Source organism: Enoplosus armatus, chromosome 4, assembly GCF_043641665.1.
Source record: "Enoplosus armatus isolate fEnoArm2 chromosome 4, fEnoArm2.hap1, whole genome shotgun sequence".
NCBI classification, from domain to species: Eukaryota; Metazoa; Chordata; class Actinopteri; order Centrarchiformes; family Enoplosidae; genus Enoplosus; species Enoplosus armatus.
In genome coordinates this window covers 1,085,566-1,113,538 of record NC_092183.1, presented here as the reverse complement: position 1 = coordinate 1,113,538, position 27,973 = coordinate 1,085,566, and the positions used below count along the sequence as shown (strand labels likewise).

At 43.7% G+C, this 27,973-nt stretch overlaps 1 protein-coding gene across 1 annotated transcript; it reads left to right on the top strand.

Annotated features, from left to right (window-relative positions):
• The first annotated feature begins 7 nt into the window (after positions 1 to 7).
• On the top strand, positions 8 to 22,987 carry LOC139284135 (dematin-like). Its single transcript, XM_070904314.1, has 18 exons — positions 8 to 84; positions 10,197 to 10,268; positions 12,052 to 12,116; positions 13,315 to 13,349; positions 14,681 to 14,761; positions 14,866 to 14,994; positions 17,212 to 17,256; positions 17,546 to 17,720; positions 18,149 to 18,193; positions 18,741 to 18,893; positions 19,015 to 19,124; positions 19,208 to 19,313; positions 20,492 to 20,550; positions 20,629 to 20,671; positions 21,207 to 21,214; positions 21,308 to 21,364; positions 21,727 to 21,807; positions 21,925 to 22,987. Exons 4-18 carry the CDS (start codon positions 13,338 to 13,340, stop codon positions 22,036 to 22,038), a joined length of 1,218 nt encoding a protein of 405 aa, XP_070760415.1. The 5' UTR covers positions 8 to 84; positions 10,197 to 10,268; positions 12,052 to 12,116; positions 13,315 to 13,337; the 3' UTR covers positions 22,039 to 22,987.
• The last annotated feature ends 4,986 nt before the right edge of the window (positions 22,988 to 27,973 follow it).

The window sequence follows — 27,973 nt, the reverse complement described above, 5'->3', positions numbered from 1 at the left end:
CTATATTTGGGACTGAGCGCAGTGAGAAACAGTTGGTGACGGAGCTGCTGGATGTTTCTGACAGACACCGGCAACAACTGACAGGTAAGATCCACCTTCTGCTGTCCTCCTGTCGGGTCACACGGATCTGGGATCTGGGATCTGTGACTGAAGTCCTCATGTAGAATATTATGGAAATATTACAGCCTGATGAAGAACATACGCATCATATACAACACACTGTAGGATTATTACAGGGATATTCTGTAGAATATATATATATATATATATATATATATATGTTCATGTTCGATGTTCTGATGTCCAGCAAAACTGCAAAGTGAAGTTGGATTAAAATATACTGTCAGATGTGAACACGATAGAGATATTATAAGAATACTAAAGCTATTGTAGGAATAAAACGCCGATGTTTTCAGCGGGACTTCGTCGCGGCTCTCTCCCCGGTTGTGGTCGACCTTGTCCGGGGGAGCCGGCGCTGTGATACGCCGGGCTGCGGTGCGCCGCAACGGGGCAGAGGAGCTCCGACGTTCCCTTCCCTCCTGCAGGCGACTCACTCCCTCCGTGTTTCCTCAAACAACAGCAGCCCCCCCAGTGTTTAATTATCAGGTTATAGAGATTGAATCAGGTGTGATTCAGTTACTGTGTGATGGTCTGAAGTTATGTAAGAGGCTGCTGGAGAGTGAGCACGCCGCGGAGGAGAGGAGGGATGGAGGATGGAGGGTGGATTAAGAAGGAGAGGATGGTTTTATGTAACCCCCCCCCCCCCCCCGCCCTGCATCCAGCATCACAACATCTGCCGGCCGGCCTCCACTCTCAAATCCTCCCCATGATAGTCCCACAATGTGAAATATTCCTGTAACTGTAAAGGCTGATAGCCTGTAATCTATCTCTACCTGTATTCCATGGTGACTTTACAGTGCTGGCATTATGTTGCTTGATCAGGATGATGAATTTGTATAAATCCTACATTTATACACATAAATGTAACTTTATTGATATGATATATTGCAGGTTAGGCCGTCAAAGTGATTTGTTAAAGCTGTTTAACAAATGATGAGATGTGGTTCAGACCTTCATGGTCCCCTCAGGATGAACTGTAGTAACTCTGGTGATCCTCTGACTCTTCATCAGCGCCACCATCAGGTCAACATGTTCATGTGTCCAACACTTTGGTTTGTGACCAAATACCTGCAGAACTGATGACGTTCATCAGCCTCAGCTGGACTCTAGCTAACTCTAACTAGCTAATGTTAGCATGCTAACACGCTAAGCTAGGATGGTGAACATTATACCTGCTAAACATCAGCACGTTAGCAACGTCATTGTGAGCTGATGTTAGCATGTAGCTCATAGCTAAATGCTAGGAGAGAACACGTGAAGATGTTGAAGATGTTTCTGTCCATGTGGAGAATAGAGAGGTCTGGTTTTTGGGAGGAACCCGTGAACACTCAGTGAGAGATGCGTTGTCATGGAAACACTGAACAACAGACTCTTTGCTCATGGATGTAAGGAGAAGCGTTAACCGTCCGGAGGTCAAAGGTCACAGTGAGAATATGACACAAACAGGTCATAATGAAGCTGTGACAGGGAGACGAACTGATGACTCGCTCCTATTGAACCACTGTAGCTGTGGATAATGGTTCTCCAGTCCTGTGGGAGCTAGAAAGAACCTGTGTGTGTGTGTGTGTGTGTGTGTGTGTGTGTGTGTGTGTCTGTCTCTGTGTGTGTGTGTGTGTGTGTGTGTGTGTGTGTGTGTGTGTCTGTCTCTGTGTGTGTGTGTGTGTGTGTGTGTGTGTGTCTGTGTGTGTGTGTGTGTGTGTGTGTGTGTGTGTCTCTGTGTGTGTGTGTGTGTGTGTGTGTCTCTGTGTCTCTGTGTGTGTGTGTGTCTGTCTGTGTGTGTGTGTGTGTGTGTGTGTGTGTGTGTGTGTGTGTCTCTGTGTGTGTGTGTGTGTGTGTGTCTCTGTGTGTGTGTGTGTGTGTGTGTGTGTGTGTGTGTGTGTGTGTCTGTGTGTGTGTGTGTGTGTGTGTGTGTGTGTGTGTGTGTGTGTGTGTCTGTGTGTGTGTGTGTGTGTCTGTGTGTGTCTGTGTGTGTGTGTGTGTGTGTCTGTGTGTGTGTGTGTGTGTGTGTGTGTGTGTGACAGACTGTGCTGCAGTTAAATCTCTTCATATTGAGGATTTTAGTTTCCTCCAAACACAGAAATTTCAGCCTCAACACACATTGGATGTAATATTTGGTTCCATGTATGTGAAACCGTGTAAAGATATAATAATATATTGGGTGAGTATTCAAGTCCTTTACTGCAGTAAAAGTACTAATGCCACTCTGTACAAATACTCTGTTCCAGTCAAAGTCTGTGAGTATCATCAGTAAACTGTCCTTAAAGTACTCCAGCAGTCAGATGCCCCCTGTGTCTGTCCTCCTGTGTCTGTCCTCCTGTGTCTGTCCTCCTGTGACTGTCCTCCTGTGACTGTCCCCCTGTGACTGTCCTCCTGTGACTGTCCTCCTGTGACTGTCCCCCTGTGTCTGTCCTCCTGTGTCTGTCCTCCTGTGACTGTCCTCCTGTGTCTGTCCTCCTGTGACTGTCCCCCTGTGACTGTCCTCCTGTGACTGTCCCCCTGTGTCTGTCCTCCTGTGTCTGTCCCCCTGTGACTGTCCTCCTGTGTCTGTCCCCCTGTGACTGTCCTCCTGTGACTGTCCTCCTGTGACTGTCCCCCTGTGTCTGTCCTCCTGTGTCTGTCCTCCTGTGACTGTCCTCCTGTGTCTGTCCTCCTGTGACTGTCCTCCTGTGACTGTCCCCCTGTGTCTGTCCTCCTGTCCTCCTGTGTCTGTCCTCCTGTGTCTGTCCCCCTGTGTCTGTCCTCCTGTGTCTGTCCTCCTGTTATAGATTCTGTCATTAGAGGATTATTCCTCCTCATTAATGTGGAGCAGGATGTTGCTGTTGGAGTTGAGGTGGAGCTCATTCTGAACTATCAGCTAATGATTATTAGTTCGCTGTGGATGAATCAGCTGATTATTTCCTCCATTAATGGATCGATCGTTTGGTCACAATGACCCAGAGCCCAAAGTGACGCCTTCACAAAGCTCCACATTATTAACAAGACGTTACAGTTATTAACAGCATTCAGAGGGAAAGCAGCACATCTGCATCTGAACAGCTGGAACCAGGAAATGGTTTCACACCATCAGTTCACTTCCTGTCAGTCCACTGATCCATTAATGGCTTAATAAACTGTTTAATAACTGCTTCATGTTTTAATCTGTGAAGTCACTGAAGCTGTCAGATAAATGTAGAAAAGTACAATATTTCCTCTGAGACGTTGTGTTGTGGTGGAGGAGAAGTAGAAAGACTCAAATTTGTACTTAGTACAGTATTTGAGTAAATGTACTTGGTTACATTCCAGCACCATTTAGGATAAAATATCATGTCTATGTTTTTCAGCTGGTGTTTGACGGGTCTTCGTGTTGGTGGTGAGCTGCTGTAGTTCACACCTGGTCCTTCACTGATCTAAGTGAACAGGTGTGGAGGAGTTTCACATCACTCAAAGAGTCATGACGTGTGTTGTTGCAGAGAGCAGAGACCACTTTCTCTCCTCACATCAGCGATGATAAAATATCTGAGTCCGGCTTCCTGAACATTCACAGTTTGGGTTCCTGTACTCGTACGGTCCCTGAACGCCTCAGCGCTGCGTGGGCGCTCTCCTCTATTTCTGGACACATGAGTCATCTTCATCATCTTCACTCATGTTACACAATAAAACTTTGCTCTGCTGAGACTCTACTGCAGCAGAAATAGAAAGCAGAGTAGAGCTCAGTCCTCAGTCTGTTGGGAGGTTGCTGGTTTGAATCCCTCACTACAGTTTGGGTCACCTGAGGCCTGTTTCATTAGTGTGTTTAACTTACAGTACTGAAGTACAGTTCTAAGGTACTTGTACTTTAGTGTTTTGATTCTATGCTACTTTATACTTCAAGGTAAATATTGTAACATGTATCTGTCAGCTGTGGTTACTTTCCAGATTATAAATACTATAATAATCCTATAAAATACATAGTATACAGTATATCAAATGAGTAAAATTACAATATTTAAATGGGCTTTTACTTTTATACTTTAAGTAAATGTTGCTGATAATACTTACATACTTTTACTTAAGGTGAGGAATACGTGACTTTTACTTGTAACAGAGTATTTTTAAATTGTGGTATTATGACTTTTACTTTGAAAAGATCTGATGAGATCAGTTTGTGTGACGTTGGTGCGTCGAGATGTCTGAGACCGATCTGAACATAATTCAGAGGATCGATAAAATCTGAACTTTACTCTGTTTTGTTAGAATCTGTTTCCTCTCCAGGAAGCAGCCGCTCATGTTCATGTCTCACTGATTAAAGTCACATCAGCTGTCACTAATTAATGTTAATTAATGTCTGAACTCGATCAAAGATCATCTGTGAGGAAAGAAGCTCCACTCTGTTTCTGTAGTCCAACAGAGCGAGACGTCGTAGTTTTTAACCAGGACCGCCCGTCTGATCTGTGTAAAACAAGTCACATTTGATTATCTGCAGCTGTTACTTATTTAATCAACACGTCACCTGCTTCATTATCATATTATTATCATATTCGACTTTACTGAGCGTCTCTGGCACAAACGTTCACTTGGGGTTAAATGTAATTCTGTCTGATCTCATTTTCAGAACAGCTGTGTCCTTTAGGTAAATATGAGAATCAGGTTGGACTCAGTATCAGCAGATATTAAAAAGTGCCCGTTCAGTGCTGCGTCTTTCCTTTTCATACTCAGTGATTAGAAATAAAACTCACTGAGCTCATCGCTCTGTGTCTGAACCTTTTTAGCTTGTGACTCCTCAAAGTGCAGAAAAGTCGACCTCTTGTCTCAATTTTTTTTCTTTGTTTTATTTGAATTCACTTTTGAGTCTTGAAGAAGTAAAATGATCCATTAATAATAGAAAAATAGAAATGACAGGAAAGTCGAACTTTGTGTAGCAGAAATAAATATTTTCTGCTCTCCAGATTTACCTTCCTCCAGGGGTCACGACCCCCAGGTTGAGACCCACTGCTGTAGGGGACCAGAGGACGGTCTGAAGCAGGACTTCAGATTGGTTTCAGACCGGTGTGGTGGTTCATGTTGTGATGATCTGAGCAAAATGTTCCTTTGATAACGAGTGAGGATTGAATCGTGTTACTGCAGCAGACGGAGGCTTCAGCTCTTATCTCTGAGAGCAGCAGGGGGCCGAGGGGGGCGAGGGGGGGCGAGGGGGGCTGTTGATGTTGCAGGAATGAGGCCATGGGCGCAGCCAGCAGTGGTGCTGGTGTGTTGTTTTGGCTGCAGGCGTTCAGGCTGCCGTCCACTCGGTCGGTCGATGCTCCGCTGCAGGAATTTTAAGTTGAGTGTTTGCTGATACGACAGCTGGACGAGCTTTATTCAGAACAACACCTCCCTCTCTCCTCCAACATCAGACCGGGACCTTCTCCTGCAGATACATGATGTCATCATAACAGTAACCTGAGCACAGTCACACAGCCAGGTGTGTCTGACACACAGCTGGACTGTGATCAGTTAGAATGACACACAAGGAGGACGGAGGAGGTGAGGAAGGAAAGGAAATATTAACCAACTTTAATAATAACAAACTTTATTTCTAAAGCACCATCATACAGAAAAGGTAACACAAAGAGAGACACCTACACACTTAACATAAAACAAGGATGTTAGGAAGGACGTAAGGGAGTATAGAAAGAAGGAGGAGGTAGGGAAGGAAACGATATAATAGGGAAGGAGAGAAGGATACAGGCAAGGAAAGGAGGAGGTAGGGAAGTAGAGAAGGAAAGAAGGATAAGAAGAAGAAAAGCTTGGAAATGAAGGAAGAATTCGAGGAGAGGAGGAGGTAGAGGAGGTCTGAACTCTAAGCCAACATGGCTTCCACGTAACAGCGTCGTGTTTACACGGTCCAGGTGTTTTACTGTTGCTTTATATCTGTTGTCATGACGACAGCACCAGAATAAACCAGCGATTGGATGGAGGGTCTCAGTGCTTCAGTTAACATTCATGATCTTTCATCAAATCACTGTTTGATACCGGGAGCTGTCGTCATGACAACAGCTGGACCGTGTTGATGGGTGATAATGAAACAACAGGTGGGAGGAGGAGGTGAGGAAGAGGAGAAGGAGATAGGGAAGGAAAGAACAATTTAGTAAAAAGTATGAAGGAGGAAGGAAAGGAGAAGCTTGGAAAGGAAATAAGGGGGATATGTAAGAAAGACGTCCTCCTCTGTCTAGCTGAGCGCCTGTCAATCAGGACGTCCCCACAAACATGTTGAAGACGTTACGCTGTGATGTCGTCGGCGTCAGCCAATGACAGCAGCCGTTGCCTTAACGAGGACAGGCTGGGTGTGGTCACATCTCTGTGAGGTCAGATAAAAGTCTGCCAAAACACACACACACACACACACACACACACACACACACACACACACACACACACACACACACACACACACAGGTTGCTGTAACTGTTGCGTCTTGTGATTTCTGAGTTGCTGTTAAAGCCGCCGTCAGAATGAAATGTAGTTCAAGGTGGCAGGCGGCCATGTTTCTGTTTGACTTCAGTTTGTTAACTTCATAGTTTTGAGCCTTCAGTATATGAAAGAAGTAACTTAGTAAATGAAAGTATGTAAAGTTTGTGAAGTTTGGCCTGACTGTAGCGCCACCTTTAGCACCGTAGTTGATCAGCATGAAACCGCTGACGGCGACTCAGCAGACGAGAGGAAAGTTCTCAGTTTGCACATGTTGTTCCAGAGAGCAGGGCCACACTAACTGTCACTACATGAAGCTGATAGTACTGGTAGTACTTTTACTTCAGCAGGACTTTTACTTGTAATGAATATATTGGTACTTATACTTAAGTAAAGGATCTGAATACTTCTTCCACCACTGCTGATTTGAGATCATTGTGTTCATTTGGAGGCTTTTCATTGATTGAAAGACGTCGCGTGCGTGTGACTCATGAGCACAGCTGGAATCACAAATGAATCTGCAGTTTGTGACACATCTGCGATCTGTTCAGCCGCCGTTACTCCTGTCAAAGCACCGTTCTTCTTCGTCTTCGTCTTCATCTACAGGAAATGTTGCAGCTCAGTAGATGTTTGGACAGACAGGTTGAGAATGAGAAGACTGAGTCAGAGCTGTGAATGTGAAGCTGTGACTCAGCAGTTTTCAGTCTCTGACCCACTTACAGCTTCAGGCATCAACATGTTTTACATTTTACTGCATCACGACTCAACAGAAACTCTGATGAGACGGAGAGCAGCATGAAGCCCAGCAGGAGGAGCGTTTCTGCAGCTTTCAACCTGGAGAGAAGCTTTACATTTAACTGCAGATAAACCTGTTTGTACTAAAACAGATGTGTTACAGCGATTAGGAAACAACAACAACAACAACAACAAACGTAATCAGAGCAACGGGAAACTGTAATGCATCAAAAACACACAATAACTTAAATATAAGACTTGAAAAACAGACTACAAATGTAGACTTTCAGCAACAAACTTTAAAACCTGTGTGTGTGTGTGTGTGTGTGTGTGTGTGTGTGTATCTGTGTGTATCTGTGTGTATCTGTGTGTATCTGTGTGTGTGTGTGTGTGTGTGTGTGTCAGTGTGAATGTCAGGTCTGCACCTTCTCAGGACCTGTGTGTGTGTGTGTGCGTGTATCTTTGTGTATCTGTGTGTGTGTGTGTATCTGTGTGTATCTGTGTGTGTGTGTGTGTGTGTGTGTGTGTGTGTGTGTGTGTGTGTGTGTGTGCGTGTATCTGTGTGTGTGTCAGTGTGAATGTCAGGTCTGCACCTTCTCAGGACTTGTGTGTGTTTTCTGTGTGTGTTTTCTGTGTGTGTTTTCTGTGTGTGTTTTCTGTGTGTGTTTTCTGTGTATGAACGCAGTGACCGGCACTAACGACCTCCTCAGAGACACTAACGACATCATTTATGTCTCTGACACAGAGAGAGAGACGGACGCCCACTGGACAAGTCAACCCGTCAGTTAACTCGCTCTGCTGGACCCTTTCTTTACTGTGTACTTTTACTCAACCACTGTACATAAGTACAAATTCAGTTGAGTATTTCAGTTTCTCTTTTACTGGCAGTATAAGTAGGGCTGAGTACAGGTACAGGTACAGAACGTGTACTCTGTGGTACTGCCTGAAATGTACTTTTATTGTAGTACAGAATGTTTTGTTGGCTCTGGTGTCACAAGATTGAAAACTTTACACACAAGCTGATAAAGTATCACATCTTTCTGCTGTGAGTTTGTTTGAGCAGCAGGAGCGTGAATCATGTTTGCACCATCACTCTCTCCTCCTCCACACCACCAGCTGCTGACAGCAACACGCTGCAGCGCCTTCACTCTGACCTGTCGTTGAAAGGAATTCTGGGAAATGCAGGAAATCACTGACGGCTGTAGACGAAGTGCATTCACCAAAAAACGAAATCACGACAACATGTCATCACGTCTGTTAGGCAGGAAGAGTTTGATTTATACTCCCAGGCGTGGCAGCCGGGTGGGGTTTACAGTGTGTGTGTGTGCGTGTGTTGTATTAGACACACACACACACACACTCTCAGAGTCGGGGTGGTCTGATGGTGGGAGGTCTATTTTAGTGCAGCATCTCTCTCTTTGTCTCTCCCACATTTCTGCCAGCTGATTGGACGGCTGGGTGTGGTAACCTAGCAACCTTCAGATATCTCCCAGCATTCCACTGAGTTATCTCCCGTCCCAGCAGACTCACAGATCTGCTGAACGAGAGCCTGAACAAACACTTTTTGAGCAATGTCTCTGCCAAAAACCCCCAGCAGGATATATTTAGAAATGTCCTTTCAGGACCCCTCAGAGTGAATCTTTACACGTCGACGATGACCACCAGAGGCAGAAAGACACGTTTGCCTGAATGATGGCTTGAACTCTGATTTATAACCTCGTTAAACTGTTGACAGGAGTTCTGTGTACGATGTCCTGATTTCAAACAAACTCCTGTCAGCCAATCTGTGAACAGTATTCACCGTGGTCACGTTTAAAGTCGGCTCATTGTTGATCAAGGTTTAAACATTGTGGAGCTAAACCTTTGGTATGTTGCGGTGTAGATAGTCAGCTGAGTCGGGTCGGCACATTCGGCTGTGCGTCAGCGCTGAAGGATCAAATGTGATCAATGCCAGTTCTGGCTCATAAATGTACGGTGGCCCTGAGAGCTCAATACACTGACACTGACAAGAAAACATCCTCACCAATGTGACAACACATGTGCTGCAAATACAGAAACGCTTCGAGTCACACTTTTAAAAAATGCTGAACTCACTTAATAGAAACAAACTAATGCTGAAACGTTCTGATTGCTTGATTCAGATTTGAGTTGTAAGCTAGTAATCAGCAGAAGCAAATAATATCTGAATCAACCAGAATGCTAAAAGGAAAAACTTTAACTAACCAATAACGCGCCCCAGGTGTGAGCTCTCAGGGCCACCGTATCAATGGCGTCCAGATGTGGCTCATTTCTGTTCACCTGACCTCCTTGTACCTGATGATCAGCCTGAGTCATCATTTACTTTCACTTCATTCTCTCAGACGTTGTGTTCACATTAGTTGTTTTCTTGCATAACTCAACATTTTTCACATTTTATTTGTTTTTTATTTAGATGTTGGTTTCTTGTATGAACTAGCTTCACTGGCTGACATCACTTCCTGTCAAACATGGACGTCAGCTTCCTCCTGAACCTCCCCCAGGTTCATCTTGTGTTTTCTGTCAGATGGAGCAGATTTCATTTTCAGATCAAACTCCTCCTGTTTGTCTCCTGCCAACACCATCGCTTAGCAACAGCATCGACTTCCTGGAAATAAAACGTGAATCTGAAAATAGACGCAGAGCAAACAGGAGGAGGACTGCTCGGCCTCTGTTCAGAACTCCATTCAGATATCTAGTGATTCTAACGGAGAGAGCCACTGTGAGGCTCTGACAGTTCAGCGGCGACAGAGAGGTGTTTAATCCACTCGGACACACAAACTGCTCGTCCGCTCAGTTTCTATTTTTATCACCTGAAGCAGCTCTGAGCTCACCTGTCTGCTGTGAAGATGTGTTTCTCTGTCCTCTGGGTTAAAATGTTTCAACAGTCTGCGCTCTGTTTTTATTCCTCTTCTTAAAGCTCCTCGTTTGGTTTCCTCTCAGCAGACTGGTGAGCTGGAGGATCTGTGAAGAGAAACTCCAGTGAAAAGATGTAAGTCGACCTGTTTCAGATTCGCATCCGTTAGTTTCACACAATGACAACTTCATCACTAACCACAACCAAGTCTCAATAGTCCCTCTACAACATGTCTAACATTAGAGCTCTGAAGGAGAAACTGATCAACAGTGATAATCAATAAATAACTCATAACTGAAGTAGAACAGACAGTGAAAACAGACTGTCAATAGTTTATGTCCATTACTGTAATTAAACATCTGAGTATATAAAGTAGCATAAAATGGAAATACTCGTGTAAAGTACCTCAAAATTGTACTTAAGTACAGTACTGAGTAAATGTACTTAGTTACATTCTACCACTAACGCCGAGCAGTAACGTCTGACTGTGGAGGAACTGATACCTGATTCCTCCAGCTTATTGATCAGATTATTGATCACCAGGAGCCATTAGACTGTAATTGATCTCCCTCCAGGGACACTCAGAGGTCTCTGTCTTCTCTGGAATCTGGTCCCAGACGTGATGAAGGGAGGCTGCTGGTGTTCCGATGTCACATCCTCGATAGGCTCACAAGTTCAAAATGCACTGCAGCTGCTCACGCTGACGGAGCTGGAATACCACACTGTAGAAATACTGCATTCAAAATGGTACTTCATTACGAGTACAAAAGTATTTGCAACAAAAAGCACTTGTATTGATGTTGTTGCTGGTCGAGCTCATTCTAACCTCCATACTTTCTATCAGTATTTCATCGTTATGTTTCCTGTGTAACACTGTGAAGCTGAGTCGCTCATGTGGCTTTATGACGAGGGATCAGATACTAACTGAGAGCTGGCTTTAGTTTAGCTGGTGGACGTCAGCTGATGTGAGGCGGCCATGTTGTTGCTTCATGTTGTTTTGGACCAACTTCCAGATGTCAGATGACCTCCATGTGACCTGATCAACATCATGGAGGTGTCCTCAACCAGACGCCAGGGACCACAGCTCCCAGTCCACCAAATATTAATGTGAATTATTCAGTGTCACAGACACCAGCAGAGATCAATACAGGGGGGGGGGGGGGGGGGGCAGAGCCCAGTCTGACCAAAATCTGAAACATCAGCAATGTGGGTCAAACATTTACTCAAGTACTTCTACTCCATCACACCTCAGAGGGGAATGTTGTACTTTTACTGCACTACATTTATCTGACAGCTGTTCAAACAAAACACACGATAAGTTTATAGAATAAGATTAAAGCATTTTGATTGGGACACTTCCAATTTATTAACACGGATTAAAACCTGGAGAGTGATGTATTCAGTCAGGTCAGCTGAACATGCAGAAATATGACATTTGTCGACAAACAATTCAACAAATACGGAGAATTAAGTGAATAATGAATAAATATTCACGAGTTTGAATTCAGCTCTTCTTTCAGGAGAAGTCCTATTTTGTCTGTAATTAGTTCCAAATTACATCGTTTTTCCAGGAAACTTCCTCTGAAATATTAGGAAATTATGTGGAAATTATAAACCTGCTGAAGCCAAACAGTATTTCAAACTTTGGTATTTATTTTTAAAAATCTGTACATTTTATCAGTGTTAATTTCTGTATTTAATAAATTATGAATATTTACAAAAGCTCAGGGTTAAAATACTGTTTGTAGCGTGAACCCTGTGTTTATTTTACTTGATCATGTCTGCTGCAGAACCAGCAGCTCAGTTGGAGTTTTTGGGTGATAATAAACAGGAAAATAAACAGCCTCAGATACATATTCTGTGTGTTATTAATGTATTTTAATGTACGTATGTGTGTGTGTGTGTGTGTGTGTTTCAGGTGCTGATCAGGCTGAGAGCCCTGAAGACAAACAGATCCAGACATGATCCCTTATTCTCCCTGAGGTATCACACACACACACACACACACACACACACACACACACTGTATTTCATTGTGTGTCAGTGTGTGCAGGTCTTTTCCTGTCACTGACCGCATGTTACCCAGACTTCCATGTGTGTGTGTGTGTGTGTGTGTGTGTGTGTGTGTTGGACAAAGCTGTGGACTCTGGAATGATCCCTTTGTGTCTGTCGGTCCCATCAGACAATGCAGACCTGCAGACCTGCAGTCCAGCAGCTGCAGCAGAGCGCTGAGTCCTGACACTGACGTTAACTGTCTGAGATCAGATGAAACAAACACTCGTTCATTAGTCACGTCTTCTTGTTGTCTGTCTTCTCCAGATGTTTCAGATGGACATCAGTTTCATCTCTGTGAGTCCAGTACAGACACAGATCCAGGACCTGATTAGCCTAGCTTAGCACGAACACTGGAGGCAGAGAAAAACTGTATTGAGTGTTTTTTAACAAGTGAACAGATAACAGCTCCCTTTCTTCTTTGTGGATTTTATTTAGATGTAACTGTCAGTTTGTCGTGTGCAGTAACCAGGAGACCGACTTGGTTGCTCGTAATTACGGTCGTAACGATGGACGAGGAATAATCTAGCAGCATCTTCTCTGTGTCTGAACTCAGCGCTGAGTGGAACAGTTTGATGAGTGCTTGCTATAGTAAGCTAGCAGTGTCGAGTTCCTGCTTTTGTCTAAACGCTTACAGCCACTGCTGGTAGTCTTATTGCTGTTACACAGTAAATAACATGTCAGCAAAAGTGTTGAGTTGATTATTTTTTCTCTTTGGTGAAGCTAGGCTAGCAGTTTCCCTCTGCTTCCAGTCATTGTGCTAAGCTAGGCTAAAGACATGTCTCTGTACTAGTTGCGCCGAGACTGTGACGATGACGATGGTCCTTCACACTGAATCACAGAGATGATGTAACTGACTGGACTCTGGTGTATGTGGGTCTCTGGTCCAGCAGCTGTCCGTCACAGAAAGCCTCTGCAGCAGATTTCTGTTTCCAGCTGACTCACGAACTCCACACACACACACACACACACACACACACACACACACACACACACACACAGTTATTCTGTCAGCTGGTGACCACCTCACCGTCTCCTGTTTACTGTAACATATATATTAAATATACTGTCACATATATATGAAATATCTATAATATGATGTCTTGTTGTGTCTGCGTGTCTCTCTCAGGAACTGACCAATCAGCAGTCAGGATGATGCCCAAGGTAAACACAGATTTCACCTCCCTGTGATATTGAAACTGTTTAAAGTGTCGTCATTATTTCTCCTGGTTTCTGCTTCTGGTGGGAAGAAGAACCTCAATGTCTCTGAGATTTCTATTTTTAGCTCCTAAAAGAAGAAACCTGAGAGAAAAAGATTAGATATTAATACTGACGGTTGGTTTAGATGAGTTTCATCAGGACGCTCTGTAGAGTCTGGACTCTGTAGACTCTGTAGAGTCTGGACTCTGTAGACTCTGTAGAGTCTGTAGAGTCTGGACTCTGTAGACTGTGAAATCGGTGGACTCTGTGGACTCTGTGGACTCTATAGACTGTGGACTCTGTGAAATCAGTGGACTCTGTGGACTCTGTGGACTCTGTAGACTCTGTGGACTCTGTATACTCTATAGATTCTTAGGACTCTGTATACTCTATAGACTCTGTGGACTCTGAAATCGGTGGACTCTGTGGACTCTGTAAACTCTATAGACTTTGAAGACTGAAGACTCTGTATACTCTAGACTCTGTGGACTCAATAGACTCTGTGGAATCTGTAGACTGTGAAATCGGTGGACTCTGTGGACTCTATGGACTCTGTGGACTCTATAGACTGTGGACTCTGTGAAATCAGTGGACTCTGTATAGTCTATAGACTCTGTGGACTCCATAGACTCTGTGGACTCTGTGAAATCGGTGGACTCTGTGGACTCTGTAGACTGAAGACTCTGTAGACTCTGTGGACTCTGTAGACTCTGTGGACTCTGTAGCCTCTGAAGACTGAAGACTCTGTAGACTGTAGACTCTATAGACTCTGTGGACTCTATAGACTCTGTGGACTCTGTGGACTCTGTGGACTCTGTAGACTCTGTGGACTCTGTGGACTCTATAGACTCTGTGGACTCTATAGACTCTGTGGACTCTATAGACTCTGTGGACTCTGTAGACTCTGTAGACTCTGTGGACTCTGTGGACTCTGTAGACTGAAGACTCTGTAGACTCTGTGGACTCTGTAGCCTCTGAATACTGAAGACTCTGTAGACTGTAGACTCTATAGACTCTGTGGACTCTATAGACTCTGTGGACTCTATAGACTCTGTGGACTCTGTAGACTCTGTGGACTCTGTGGACTCTGTAGACTGTGAGCTTTTTGAATGAAGGTTTAGATGCATTAAATCAGGTTTAAAGTGATTCCACTGAGCAGAAACCTGAATGATCCTCATTGATTCCTTCATTAGCTGAAGTTTTCTTCCATTTCACTGAATATCAGTTTGAGGTTGACCTCTGACCTCTGACCTCTGTGTGTGTGTGTGTGTGTGTGTGTGTGTGTGTGTCAGCAGCAGCTGGCCCAGACGTCTCCAGGCAGTGTGTTGTCTCTGAGAGGGTCCAGCGTCCCCGGATCCCCTGCTGCCGCCATCGTGGTGAGACACACACCCACAGATCAAGTTATATTATCCTTCAGATTAATCTTGAGGCAGTAATCTGTAATCTCTGGGTCTCTGTTCCCTCCCCCCTCTCGCTCCAGGCCAGAGTGGAGGACGGGGTTATCGGCTATAAGGACTTGGCAGCGTTACCAAGAGACAAAGCCATCCTGGATATAGAGAGACCAGACCTGATGATCTACCAGCCACACTACAGCTACAGTCCACTGGAGGTGACTTAAAGTGATGTTTTTACAGTATAAGTCTGGTGACACGTTTCTTCTCATCATCAAATCTCATGTTTATCTTGACTCAGTCCCACATGCACCGTCCTGCTGCCCCACATGTGGATTCATCCGCTGCTGAATTCCTCCTGTTTGTTTGATAGAAACTACAGCGAGCAGATGTTGGAGGAAATGACTGAACATGAAACTATACATTTGTGTGAAGGACAGACTAACATGTTGTTGGTTTGAGTCTGAACATGAGATTTGAAGGCAATCAGAAAAATACAGAATCATTTAAGAGCTGAAGGAACAGTGGGACAGCTCCTGTTCTAAGATGTTTCAGCTGGATCAGTCTGGTCTCTGTGTGTATCGGGTCCAGGACCTGTTGAGCCCAGATGTTAGAGGAGCAGTCAGTGTGACGGCAGGCTGAGGCGGGTCTGACAGTCGCTTAGTTTGCCGGTTGGTTGGTTCTGCGTCTGGCTGCGACACGAGACACCAATCTGCTGCCTAGAGACCGGACAGCTCGTTACCACAGCTGAGACCCAGTGTGTGTGTGTGTGAGTGTGTGTGTGTGTGAGTGTGTGTGAGGGTGTGTGTGTGTGTGAGTGTGTGTGTGTGTGTGTGAGTGTGTGTGTGTGTGTGTGTGTGTGTGTGTGTGTGTGTGAGTGTGTGAGTGTGTGTGTGTGTGTGTGTGTGTGAGTGTGTGAGTGTGTGTGTGTGTGTGTGTGTGTGTGAGTGTGTGTGTGTGTGTGTGTGTGTGAGTGTGAGTGTGTGAGTGTGTGTGTGTGTGTGTGTGTGTGTGTGTGTGTGAGTGTGAGTGTGTGAGTGTGTGTGTGTGTGTGTGTGTGTGTGTGTGTGTGTGTGTGTGTGAGTGTGTGTGTGTGTGAGTGTGTGAGTGTGTGTGTGTGTGTGTGTGTGTGTGTGTGTGTGTGTGTGAGTGTGTGAGTGTGTGTGTGTGTGTGTGTGTGTGTGTGTGTGTGTGTGTGAGTGTGTGAGTGTGTGTGTGTGTGTGTGTGTGTGAGTGTGAGTGTGTGTGTGTGTGTGTGTGTGTGTGTGAGTGTGTGAGTGTGTGTGTGTGTGTGTGTGTGTGAGTGTGTGTGTGTGTGAGTGTGTGAGTGTGTGTGTGTGTGTGTGTGAGTGTGTGAGTGTGTGTGTGTGTGTGTGTGTGTGTGTGTGTGTGAGTGTGTGAGTGTGTGTGTGTGTGTGTGTGTGTGAGTGTGTGTGTGTGTGAGTGTGTGAGTGTGTGTGTGTGTGTGTGTGTGTGTGTGTGTGTGTGTGAGTGTGTGAGTGTGTGTGTGTGTGTGTGTGTGTGAGTGTGTGTGTGTGTGAGTGTGTGAGTGTGTGTGTGTGTGTGTGTGTGTGTGTGTGTGTGTGTGTGTGTGAGTGTGTGAGTGTGTGTGTGTGTGTGTGTGTGTGAGTGTGTGAGTGTGTGTGTGTGTGTGTGTGTGTGTGAGTGTGTGTGTGTGTGTGTGTGTGTGAGTGTGAGTGTGTGAGTGTGTGTGTGTGTGTGTGTGTGTGTGTGTGAGTGTGTGAGTGTGCGTGTGTGTGTGTGTGAGTGTGTGTGTGTGTGTGTGTGTGAGTGTGTGTGTGTGTGTGTGTGTGAGTGTGAGTGTGTGAGTGTGAGTGTGTGTGTGTGTGTGTGTGTGTGTGTGTGAGTGTGTGTGTGTGTGTGTGTGTGTGAGTGTGTGAGTGTGCGTGTGTGTGTGTGTGAGTGTGTGTGTGTGTGTGTGTGTGAGTGTGAGTGTGTGAGTGTGTGTGTTGTTATGATGGTTTTCAAAGACACATGCAAACTTCTTTTATCTGAATCTGGAGGAAAGAACCGGTACATGTTTCAGTCCTCAGTGTCCAACAGTCCATCATACACCCAGCGTCCATTCAGGTCGTCTTCTAGGAAGTATTCAGATCCTTTACAGCAGTAAAAGTACTGATACCACACTGTAAAAAGTACAGTAAAAGTCCTGCATTAAAAATGTTCCTTCAGTAAAAGTATGTAAGTATTAGCAGTAAAATGTCTATGTTTCCCTCTGAGATGGAGTGAAGTAGAAGTATGAAGTAGCATGAGAAGAAAATACAAAGTGTAAAGTACAAGTACTTCAAAGGTTGGCTTTGAAAGCACTTCTTCTGGTCAGGTTTGGAGTTGTGGACGTAGCTCTGCTTCTTCATCGTTCTCTGAATGTATTTATATGTTTGAGTGTTTGATCTATTTTTATGTTCTCTCCTCAGAGGTCCTTGTCTCCTCGCTCCATCTCTCCTCCTCCCTCCCCAGAGGTAAGACCCCCCCCCTCCACATGTCATCATATAGTTTTCACTGTTAAGACACACCTGCTGTCATTTCAACTGCAACATAAGCTCCAGTCACCAACATCACAGCTAGGTCAGAGGTCAGAGGTCACAGCAGCTTAATTATCAATAAGTGAATGATTATAGATGATCAGTGAATGATCGAAGGCAGAAAGTTTTACACTTTACTGACGCACAGAATGAGTCCCCTCCCAGTTACCTGGACAGGCATCAACCCTCCACCTGTCTGACTCCTGTCCTTCCTCTGTGTTTCCAGAGGGAGTCCAGGGACTGGCTGGAGAACCGGTCTCCTGGAGGTTCCTCACCGGGCTCCACCATCCAGACCAGCAGAACACACAGCACGCACACACCATCCACACCAAACACACCCAACACACCAAACACACACTCCTCTGGTCCCAAGAGCACCATGCACCACTTCCACAGGCCCGGTAACGACTACTTCCTTCTTATTTTACTTTCAGCTCCGTCTTCTGCTGCTGCGCTCTCTTTTTATTCTTCTATCCTTTTATTTACTGACCAAAACAAGACTGTGAATGATTTCATATCATCTTGTTGAAGGTATTACAGTATCACTGTATACTTTGTAATAGTAATAGAAACCGTTTGTACACCAGAGAGCGCTGACAGGTTTATGTTTATATATATATGTATATTTATATAAAATGTCACTCAGTATCTTACTTAGCTACTATTCCATAAAAACCAAATTTAAGAGATCTATATCAAACTGTTTGTTCAATGTATGTGTCTATATTGAACATTTTGAATATATTAACTGAATATGGACATCAGTAATCTAATATCTGCCAGGCTTTCGTCTTTCCTCCATCTTAACTGCGTCTTTTCTTTCTTTCAGAAAATGGCACCAACATCTACAAGAAGCCTCCAATCTACAAACAAGGTGTGTTAAAGCCATCGACCGATGTACTTCCAGCCCTCCATATACAACAGTGTGTGTAGGTGTTTTATCATGCAGCTGCTGTGTGATGACCAGAAAATCTCTTGTGTTATGAGGAAATTATATTTTCATACAGAATCTGACAGGCAGTGAGCTGAAAGATGCTGAAACACTCTGCGTGTGACAGAACAGGTTTATAGTTTCATACAGTTACAAGTAGCTGAAAGTGTTTGTTTACACCAGAAGACAATTTGCATGTTTAGCATGCTAACTTCAGTTAGCTACTGAGCTAACATTAATTTGTTTCGTAGCTACTGTTAGCCAGGCCAGACTTTGGACAGAGCCGGGCTAGCTGTTTCCCCCTGCCTCCAGTCTTTATGCTAAGCTAAGCTAACCACGTCCTGACTCCAGACATGAGGCTGAAATCCACATGAACGTCTTGCTCTCAGAAAGAAAGCAAATAATCATATTTTACATTTATTAATACAGAATCTGACACCTAATGTAGTCATGGAAATGTGTGTGTGTGTGTGTGTGTGTGTGTGTACAGATGTGTTGTCCTCTCAGGTCCCTCAGGGGAAACACATCGAGGATCTGATCATCGAGTCATCAAAGTTTCCAGCAGCTCAGCCTCCGGACCCCAACCTGCCCTCCAAGATAGAGACTGAGTACTGGCCCTGCCCCCCCTCCCTGGCTGTGATTGGTACAACACACACACACACACACACACACACACACACACTGTAACTGAAACACACTTTGTGCTCATTTCCTTCACTCCTCTTTCCCTTTATTTCCCTTCCCTTTGTCCCCCCCCCCCATAGAGAAGGAGTGGAGGAAGAAGGATCAGAGAGATGAAGATGAGGAGGAGGATGGAGAGCTGGATGACGAGCTGTGGGGACTCCGAGTGCTTCAGAAACAGGAACTGAACAAGGTGAAGGAGACCTGACGATCTGATTCCAGATCAGTGCTGTGTGCAGTACATCAAGGCTCTGACATGTCTGTCTCTCTCTTTAGATTCAGTCTAATCTGGGAAAGATCATCCTGAAGGAGGAGTTGGAGAAGTCTGCAGCTCCTCTGAGGAGGAAAACTCGCTCCCTGCCGGACCGCAGCCAACACGCCGGTACGTTAAAGCTCGAGCGTCACCTTCAGCTTCAGCTTCAGCGTCACCTTCAGCTTCAGCTTTAGCTTCACCTTCAGCTTCAGCTTCAGTCGAGCTGCCGTCCTCTGGATCCAGACAGATCCAGAGTCGGCTCCATGAAGAGCTCACAGGATTGTTTTTATTGATTGATTTTATTTCACAGAAGCTTTGAATCATCAATATAGACTTAATGAGGCCACTAAGAGACTGTTACGTCTGATAAATCAGTGGAGGAGGAAGAACTCAGATCCTTTACTCAAGTAAAAGGAGTAATACCACACTGTGAAAATACTCTAGTAGGATTAAAAGTAGTATCAAAGTATCAAACAGCATTCTGAAATGAGCCATTCTGCATAATGAGTACTTTTACTGTTGGTACTCGTATTTTGATGCAGGACTTTTACTTGTATCAGAGTATTTCTACTCTGTGGTATTTCTACTTTTACTGCAGTAACAGGTCTGAGTACTCCTTGACCACTGGTGAGTCGGCTGCAAGTCTCCACAATGTGATATAATCCAGACACACACACACACACTCAGTTGTGTTTCCATCACTTCAGAGGACATTACATTGACTTACATTCATTTCCTGGAGACTTCCTCTAACATGAAGTCTTGACCCTAAATTTTAATGACTGACGTTATGAGGACTTACAATTTGTCCTCAAAAGGAAGGCGAGTCCCCACAATGTGACAGACAGATTTATGTCCCCACAACATGAGAGTAACACAAGGCCACACACACACAGCTCTGGTGACACCTAGTGGTCAGGATGACTACGGCCACCATGACTTGACCTAAGCTTTAACACATTTAATAGCATTACATCACAGAAACAGTAAATGCATCTTAACATAACGATCATCTCTTCAGACCTGTTGTAATAATTAACGCTTTGAAATGCTGCTGCAGAGCTTTAGACCAGGTCCCTCATGTGCCCCCGATCTTGATTTCTCTTCACTGGCTCCTCATCAAAGTCAGAATCCAGCTCCAGGTTCTTGTGGTCTCTTATAGAGCCCTGCAGGGTCAGACAGCTGCCTCCATTACAGACCTGCTGCAGGCCTGTATCACCAGCAGGTCTCTGAGGTCCTCTGGTCAGGGTCTGCTGGTTGTTCTCTGCCTGATATTTGACTCACTTCATGGACGTCCTCCTCCGCAGGGTCCAACGCCTCCAAGTCTGTGTATTTCCCAGCATCCTCTAAGACCGGCCTGTCCAGGGTGAGTGCTGCCGAACAGAACGTCCAATCACAGCAGAGTTTAGCGATGACGTTGACGAACGTGTCTGTTTGTTTTCAGCTGCAGTCGGCAGAGTTCAGCTCGTCTGAGAAAACGGCTGCAGGTACGAAGTCACGCGATGAATCGACATCAGATAAACGTTGTTGTGCGTCAGGATGGGAACAGTTCATTGACATATCAGCTGACTTTTAGATTATTATTTATCTTTATCTGATGTGCAAACGGCTGAAAATGATTCTGATTGTAATACTTGTGATACTTTAGAGAAGTGGTTCTTTACCTGTTTGGCTAATGAGCAGTGAGTTCAAGTCTTAGTTAAAAGTGCAGAAGTCTTTCAATCAAAATGTACTCAAAGTATCAAAAGTAAAAGTACTTGTATGCTGATAAAGTAGCGGCCAGTGGAGCTTTAACAAACTTATACAGTGAAGTGAGCTAGTTTAGTCCAGAGGTTCCCAACATAGGGGTCAGGCCCCTCCAAAGGGTCACCAGATAAATCTGAGGCGATTACTGATATTTTGATGAAGACACTTTTGTACTTCTACTCAGGTAACTGTGTATTGTGTAACACTGTTGTAATAGTACTTTTACTGAAGTGAGGTTGTAAATAATATTCTCTCTCTCTCTCTCTCTTCCTGCAGGTCTTCAGGTACAGTCTGATTCATTCATGTACAAACATTTTCTAATCATTAATAAGTGGCTAATAAGTTACTGATCACTTGATCACGTGTTTGTGTGTCAGAACGGGGACTCCAGGATGGACAGAGGAAACTCTCTCCCCAGCATGTTGGAACAAAAAGTAACAGCAGTGTGTTTGTTTTTAATAATATATCACTTACTAATAATTAGATTTAAAGGGACAGTTCACACAAATGAAAAACAAAAAAGACCTGTTCTCTCTTCTGTCCGTGCAGACAGTTTGGGTTTTATTTGTCCAGGTTTAGAGTTTTTGTGGACTGTTTTGTTCCAGTGAAACCAGTTCACAGAGGATCCACAGTGAGAGTGTTTCTGGAAAGCTGCTGTTGAAGGTTTTGAAAGTATTTTTAGTAATTTAGGTGAACTGGCCCTTTAATTCTAGAAAGAAGTCACTCTATCAGCTTCTTTTTTAATGCTACATCCATTGTCTGATTGATTGATTGACTGATTGATTGGTCTGTGTAGATCTACCCCTATGAGATGCTGGTGGTGACCCACAGAGGGCGAAGCAAACTGCCCCCCGGTGTGGACAGAACCAGGCTGGAGGTAAAGCTGTTAGATTACCTGATGTGCTCAGGTGGATGGTGCTCATTGCACTAACCCCCCCCCCCCCCTCCCCCCCCTCTCTCTCTCTGTCTGTCTGTGTGTCTCTCGCCCGCACAGAGACACCTCTCTCAGGAGGAGTTCTTCAGTGTTTTCGGGATGTCCATCGAGGAGTTCGACCACCTCTCTGTCTGGAAGAGAAACGACCTGAAGAAGAAAGTGTGTCTCTTCTGACGCCGCTGGGACCGCATCTCCCACAATCCCCTGCTCTTCCCGGATCGCTGCAGGATCCTGAAACCACACGGACTCCGAACGAAACTTCATTATCAGCACCGCCACCATCATCACAGCAGCTCACTGTTGAGACGTCTCCGGCCGCAGGTTTGATGTGATTCACAGTGAAGGTTTGAAGGAAAACTCGGAGTGATTTTAGATGAACCACCTGTTTCATAGCAGAGCTGCAGAACTGCTGTTTATTAAGCTTCAGTTTCTAGATGTCTGTGGAAATGTATTAATAACAAAACTACTGAGCGAGCACAAAGAATCGACCTGCAAGTCCAAATGTGGAGGCACAGATCAGGTTTTGAGAGATCGACAAGAGAAGAAGAACTTCTTTAACGATGTCTTTAATCTCAGTTTTGGAAGTATTAAACCGCTTGTATGCAAACTGTAACTGAGAGCCAAGCAAACTGCAGTGGGTTTGACCTGGAAGTGAAGAGTCTGGTCACACCAGCCAGTTTGCACTAAATTCATTTCATTTCAGAGAAATCGCAGCAACCAATCTAATTAGCTTTGAAACTGTCTCGACAGTCCGGCGGCTGCGGAGCTCAGCGCAAGAACGCATTTAGGACAGAAAACACTGCAAATAATAAAAATACATGCAAATCAAGATTTACATTCACAGCACGTTGTAAATGCTGCCAGTGTGTTTTTTTAAGTTGCAGTGTTTTGAGTTCTTTGAGCCACCGTAGAACCGGAGATACCAACGTAAAGTAAGCCGTCACATGACCTGTTTTATATCTCTGCTCTGCTGGAGCATAAAGATGCACCATGATCTGCAGTCACACGTCACACACCAGTACCAGTTAGCAAACTGATAGCAAACCAGCTAGCTAACATGCTGCCATTTAGCTCCACAGCCAGAAGCCGGCCAAGTAGTCACTATGTTATCCAGAGTGGGCGACTGAACATTATCACATTATCAATATAACAATATATCATAATATTGTACATTTTTAGGAAAATCAAGAAATTATGAATTGATAAAATAATCAGACATAAATGTCGTGTTAAAGAATTTCATCATTTTAATGCTTTTAAAGTAAAAATGTCCATAAATCAGTCTCGTTGGCTGCTCGTTGGTTTATTATACTGGCATAATGTACCCAGAGATATTAAAGGGTAGAGATACTTCTGGTGTGACCCGGCTCAGTGTACTTCCTGGTTCACTCTGTCGGCTTTCTCATTCGTCTAAAAACTTTAAACTGTGAAATAAGAGCAGCCAGATGTGGATGTGAAAGTTCATCTTCATATGTGAAGCTCAGTTGTTTGGTTGTGATGGTGGAATTCTGGGAAATGAAGTTAATTCCACTGTTGATCTCACTGGAAGTTAAATGTAAATTCCACTAATTTTAGCATTAAAAGATTTCCACATACCAGACGAAACATTAAAGATCACGCCCTGCAGGCAGAGTTAGACTGACGTGCTGAGTTCAGACACTCGAACAGTTTTCATCATGAAGCTACAGGCGGAGATGTTTCTGCTGACGGATTTATTTCCATCAGACCGGATTTCTTCAAGATGAACGACTGCAGTAAATATTTTATTACTGAGCTTCCAGCTGCAGTCGCTTTAAAACAACATTCCTGCTGACTCTGAATCAGGTACAGATTAGATGCTGACTGTAGGAATAGACATGTTCGCGATCTTTCAAAGGGATCGTTCCTATTGGCTTAGCCAGCTATGATGTCATAATGACAGCATTTCTATCCCAGCACCTAAAAGAAAAACAAGGAGACAGTTTGATCACAGTGTGATGTTTAACATCACGTCCAGTAGCAAGAAGCTAATAACATAATAATACACTTCATACAAACAAGCTGCACTGTTAATGATTCTATTAAATTCATTGATTTATTGATTTATTGATTTATTCCTCAAAGTCACAGCCTGTAATGGAAAGCTAGTTATGTTTTCCTTTACTTCAACTTCAGGATGTAAATTTGAATCTTGTTTTAAATTCAGTTCCTTTGGAAGGACGACCTTTAAAATGACGTGGACTTCGAAGGTCATAAAGGTTTCATTTACTATTAATTTGTAAATATTACTATACTATGCTACACTATATATTACTATACACTATCCTATAATATTGGTAGCCCCAATTCAATAACTTATAATGTGTAATAAGTCTGCAGTCATGCTAACAGCTCTCTCTTAGACACAGCAGCGCTTTGAGCTAAATGCTAATGATGTTTAGCATCTTAATTTAGCATGTTAGCATGCTAAACACAAAGTATTTGGTCATAAACCAAAGTATTATGTTTATATATGATTTTTTTGGTGGGATGTTCTGATGTCCACGTACTCGTTTAGACGCTCATGTGATTTTGCTGTATTGGGTCTTTGAGACATGAGAAGAGGTCCAGAAGACTCCAAGTGCCATTTAGAGGAACTGCTAAGTTAAAATACCCAAGATGAATATTAAATCAAGCTTCATATCCGGGTGGAGCAGGTCAAACCTCCGGACATCATGTTTCCCTGTTGTCCATCACCAGTCCAAACTCTGCTCCCACTGGCTGTGACGAAACTGTCTCCTCCTTGGTTTTTCTTCATAATACAGCAAAAGCCACTGCCCTGTTTTATCTAAGGACACCACACACACGCAGATATATATATACGAAAACCTTTTGAAGTGTAGAAGAAAACCTTAAAACCAGAGCTCAGAGCAGAAACACACTTTGCAGCAACATGGCTGAATCTGTCTCCGCGCAGCTCTGGTTTGTCCAAGAAGCAGGTTGTAGACATTTAGCGTCGGCTAGTGTTGCATAGTGACCAAATGATGTGCAGCTATTTTTTAACCTACATAGAGAAGTGGCATGTTTGTTATTAAAATCTACAAGAAAATGTAAAATCATTTTGAAAAGTGAATTATATCAATACATGAATGTTGAGAAAAGAGAATGACACATTTTCACCATGAAAGAAGACAACGGAGGGACGAAGACGAGACAAAACGTTTTACTGGACTTTACTGATGGTGGTCTCCAAACCACAGGAGGACAGAGGCATGATGGGAAATAACTGGAGATCTTCACAGGGACATTTTTCACCTCCACAGCGGAGATCAACAGAAGTGTAGTGAAGTGATGAACATCGTCATTAACACACTTCAGTACAACGTCAGCACATGTAGTTATATATCTATAAAGTAGTAATATCCATCAGGATCATATCTGATCTCCATGAACACATTAAATCTGCAGTGGAACAAGTGAGTGTTCAACAGTTCAGCACCTTTATCTAATTAAAACACTGACACTGAACGTTGATCTGAATGGACTATTTAAAGGTGCAACATGTAAGATTATATATTTTAATAAATCTAATTCATACAGCTAGCATCGTGTAATGACTGTAAACAAATGAGACGACTTCAGACCACATTTCCCATCAGCTACTTTGCTACTTTGAGTTCAGACATGTTTTCAAATTTCATGCCTGTAAATTGCTTGCTGCCTTCAGCTCAGGTTTCTATGACAGCTCCACCTTTACTGGCCAATCATTTGATTAATAACTTTAAATATTAGCTACCTTGATTAAAAACAGGTTTATTATCTGATGAAGTCCAGTCGAATCATCACCTCAGCTTTGCTGTTTGTAAGAAGAGTGCATTCAAAATAGAAGAACAAATGGAAAACAAAAAAATAAATAGGCACCGTGTCCGTTTGGTTCAGTATCACTCCGACTAGTTCTGACTTATTGATAGTAAAGAACGATCTTTCAGAAGAGACCAGCACGATCAGACGAATTCTACATGTTAAGAAAAGTATTGCTAACAAGTAAAATCCCACTTGCTGGCTTATCTGTCATATATTAAGTTTGTCTGATCTATGAAACAACAACTTGTAAAATGTGAACAACATGTGTTAACGGCAGTATAAATATAATAATACTTCGGACTTCCTACAGTCGAGCGCCTGTCTTTGTAGCGAGGCCATCGCTATGCTAGCTTGTGTTTGTTATTGCAGTGAGTGAATTGAGACACGTGACGTTACATTTCGCTGACGCTTCTTATTTTTCCCGCTTAAATCGAGAGCTATTTTGTTTCGGCGTCCTTCCCATGATCCCACACTCCAAACTGTCGAACACGTCCGGATGTTTGTTCTCAGCTGTTTACAGTCACTACGCTGCTGCTCGAGTATTACTGGGATTCTTTGAAGGTCTCAGCAGCTCAGACCTGTGTGAGGTTTAAACACAGCTCAACACGCTAAAATCACCGCCGACACATCCTGCATCACACCCCACCATGTCTGCCTCGCCACCACACGCTTCCTGTATCTGTGGGGCTGAAAACGAAAAGCACTGGATGAAGACGAGTGATTGGTCAGTTGGAGTGAGCAAGCATTGGTCACTTTACGTTGAGATGATTTCCTTCTTGTTCTTTCTTTTTGTATTTTTGGGGAATGACTCTTGACGATGTTTGATGATACTGAGGGGATTTACGCTTTGTTCTGATTGGTTGTGTGTAGTAAGAAACAGGAAGTGGGTTGCTGTGACTAACACCATGATGACACAAAGATTGTTCCATGTTTTCTTTCTTTCTTTTTGTACATTTTAAAGTGTTTTTTCTTTTTTTTTTAAATCTAATTTAACACGTAGGGCGACTTCGTTGAGGCGTCACTGTCATCATGTCGGATATTTTAACTGCTGCATGCATGATGTCATGACGATGATGTCATATTTTTATTTAACCTTTAATTAGATTTACATAATGACGCTGGCAGTTACCGGTTCCTGACACAACACAGCATGACAGGTTTTACTCTGGATTTGAACCTTTGTTTCTTTGGACTCAGACTGAGGTCAGAGGTCAGACAGAGGTCAGAGGTCAGACTCGTTGACGTGACTCACCTGTCCGAAGCCGCCCTGCTGCTGTACATATTCAACCACTGAATGACAGTATAGTTATTGTTGTTGTTGTTTTCTTATCTGGATGCAGGTGATGTAACAGATGAATGGTGATGTGAATGATTAGCAATGAGTTACAATAAAGAGCATTTCTATTTGCTTTGAAGAGACTGCGTTGATATTTCTGTACACTGTGTTCATACGATACATTTTCATTGTACTCTGCAGTGACCCAACCATCAACAATGACTCCGCCTGAGTTGAACTAACATGAACAAAAAGTAATGTCGAGTGGGGGTCAGTGCTAACATTAGCAGGCTAAGCTAACTAGCTTCCACTTTCTGAGTGGTGTACAAACTTCAAAAACTGATTATAGTAAAGGGACAGAAAGATTAAAGGATCACTCGACTGTTATTCTATATTTTTCTTATAGTCATTAAATCTCATGTTCAGACTCAAACCATCAACCTGTCGGTCCGTCTCTCAACACTGTCTCACTTCCTGTCTGTGGCTCTCAGCTCTCAGCCCATTGGTTCCTACTGAAGATGTGAAACTCCTCACAAATATATAGTTTCATGTTTAAAAGGCTCAGTCATTCCCTCCAACAGCTGCTCGCTGTAGTTTTTATCAAACTAACAGGAGGAAATGGTGCATCTGTTGGGGACTATTTTCAGCGGCGGATGAATCCACATGTGGAGCTCTAATGAGTGTTTGGGGCAGCAGGACGGTGTGTGAGTCCAGATAAACTAGAGTGTGTGTGTTCATGGTGATGAAGGACACAACAGTGAGGCTCACTGATGAGTTTTAATAATAATAATAAGAAGAAGAAGAAGAAGATGTATCAGGCTGTGACACACAGCACTTTGGTTTAACTCTGCATGAAGACAAACATGGAACATCAGCAGACTTAAAGTGGTTTGACTCTCTCTCTCTTCAGTCATAATGAGTTGTTGGCCGTCCTCTGTCTCCTCCCTCATGTGTTGATGTCACAGAGAGGCAGGACTCGAACATCTGAGCTGAACTTCTTCACACAGAGCA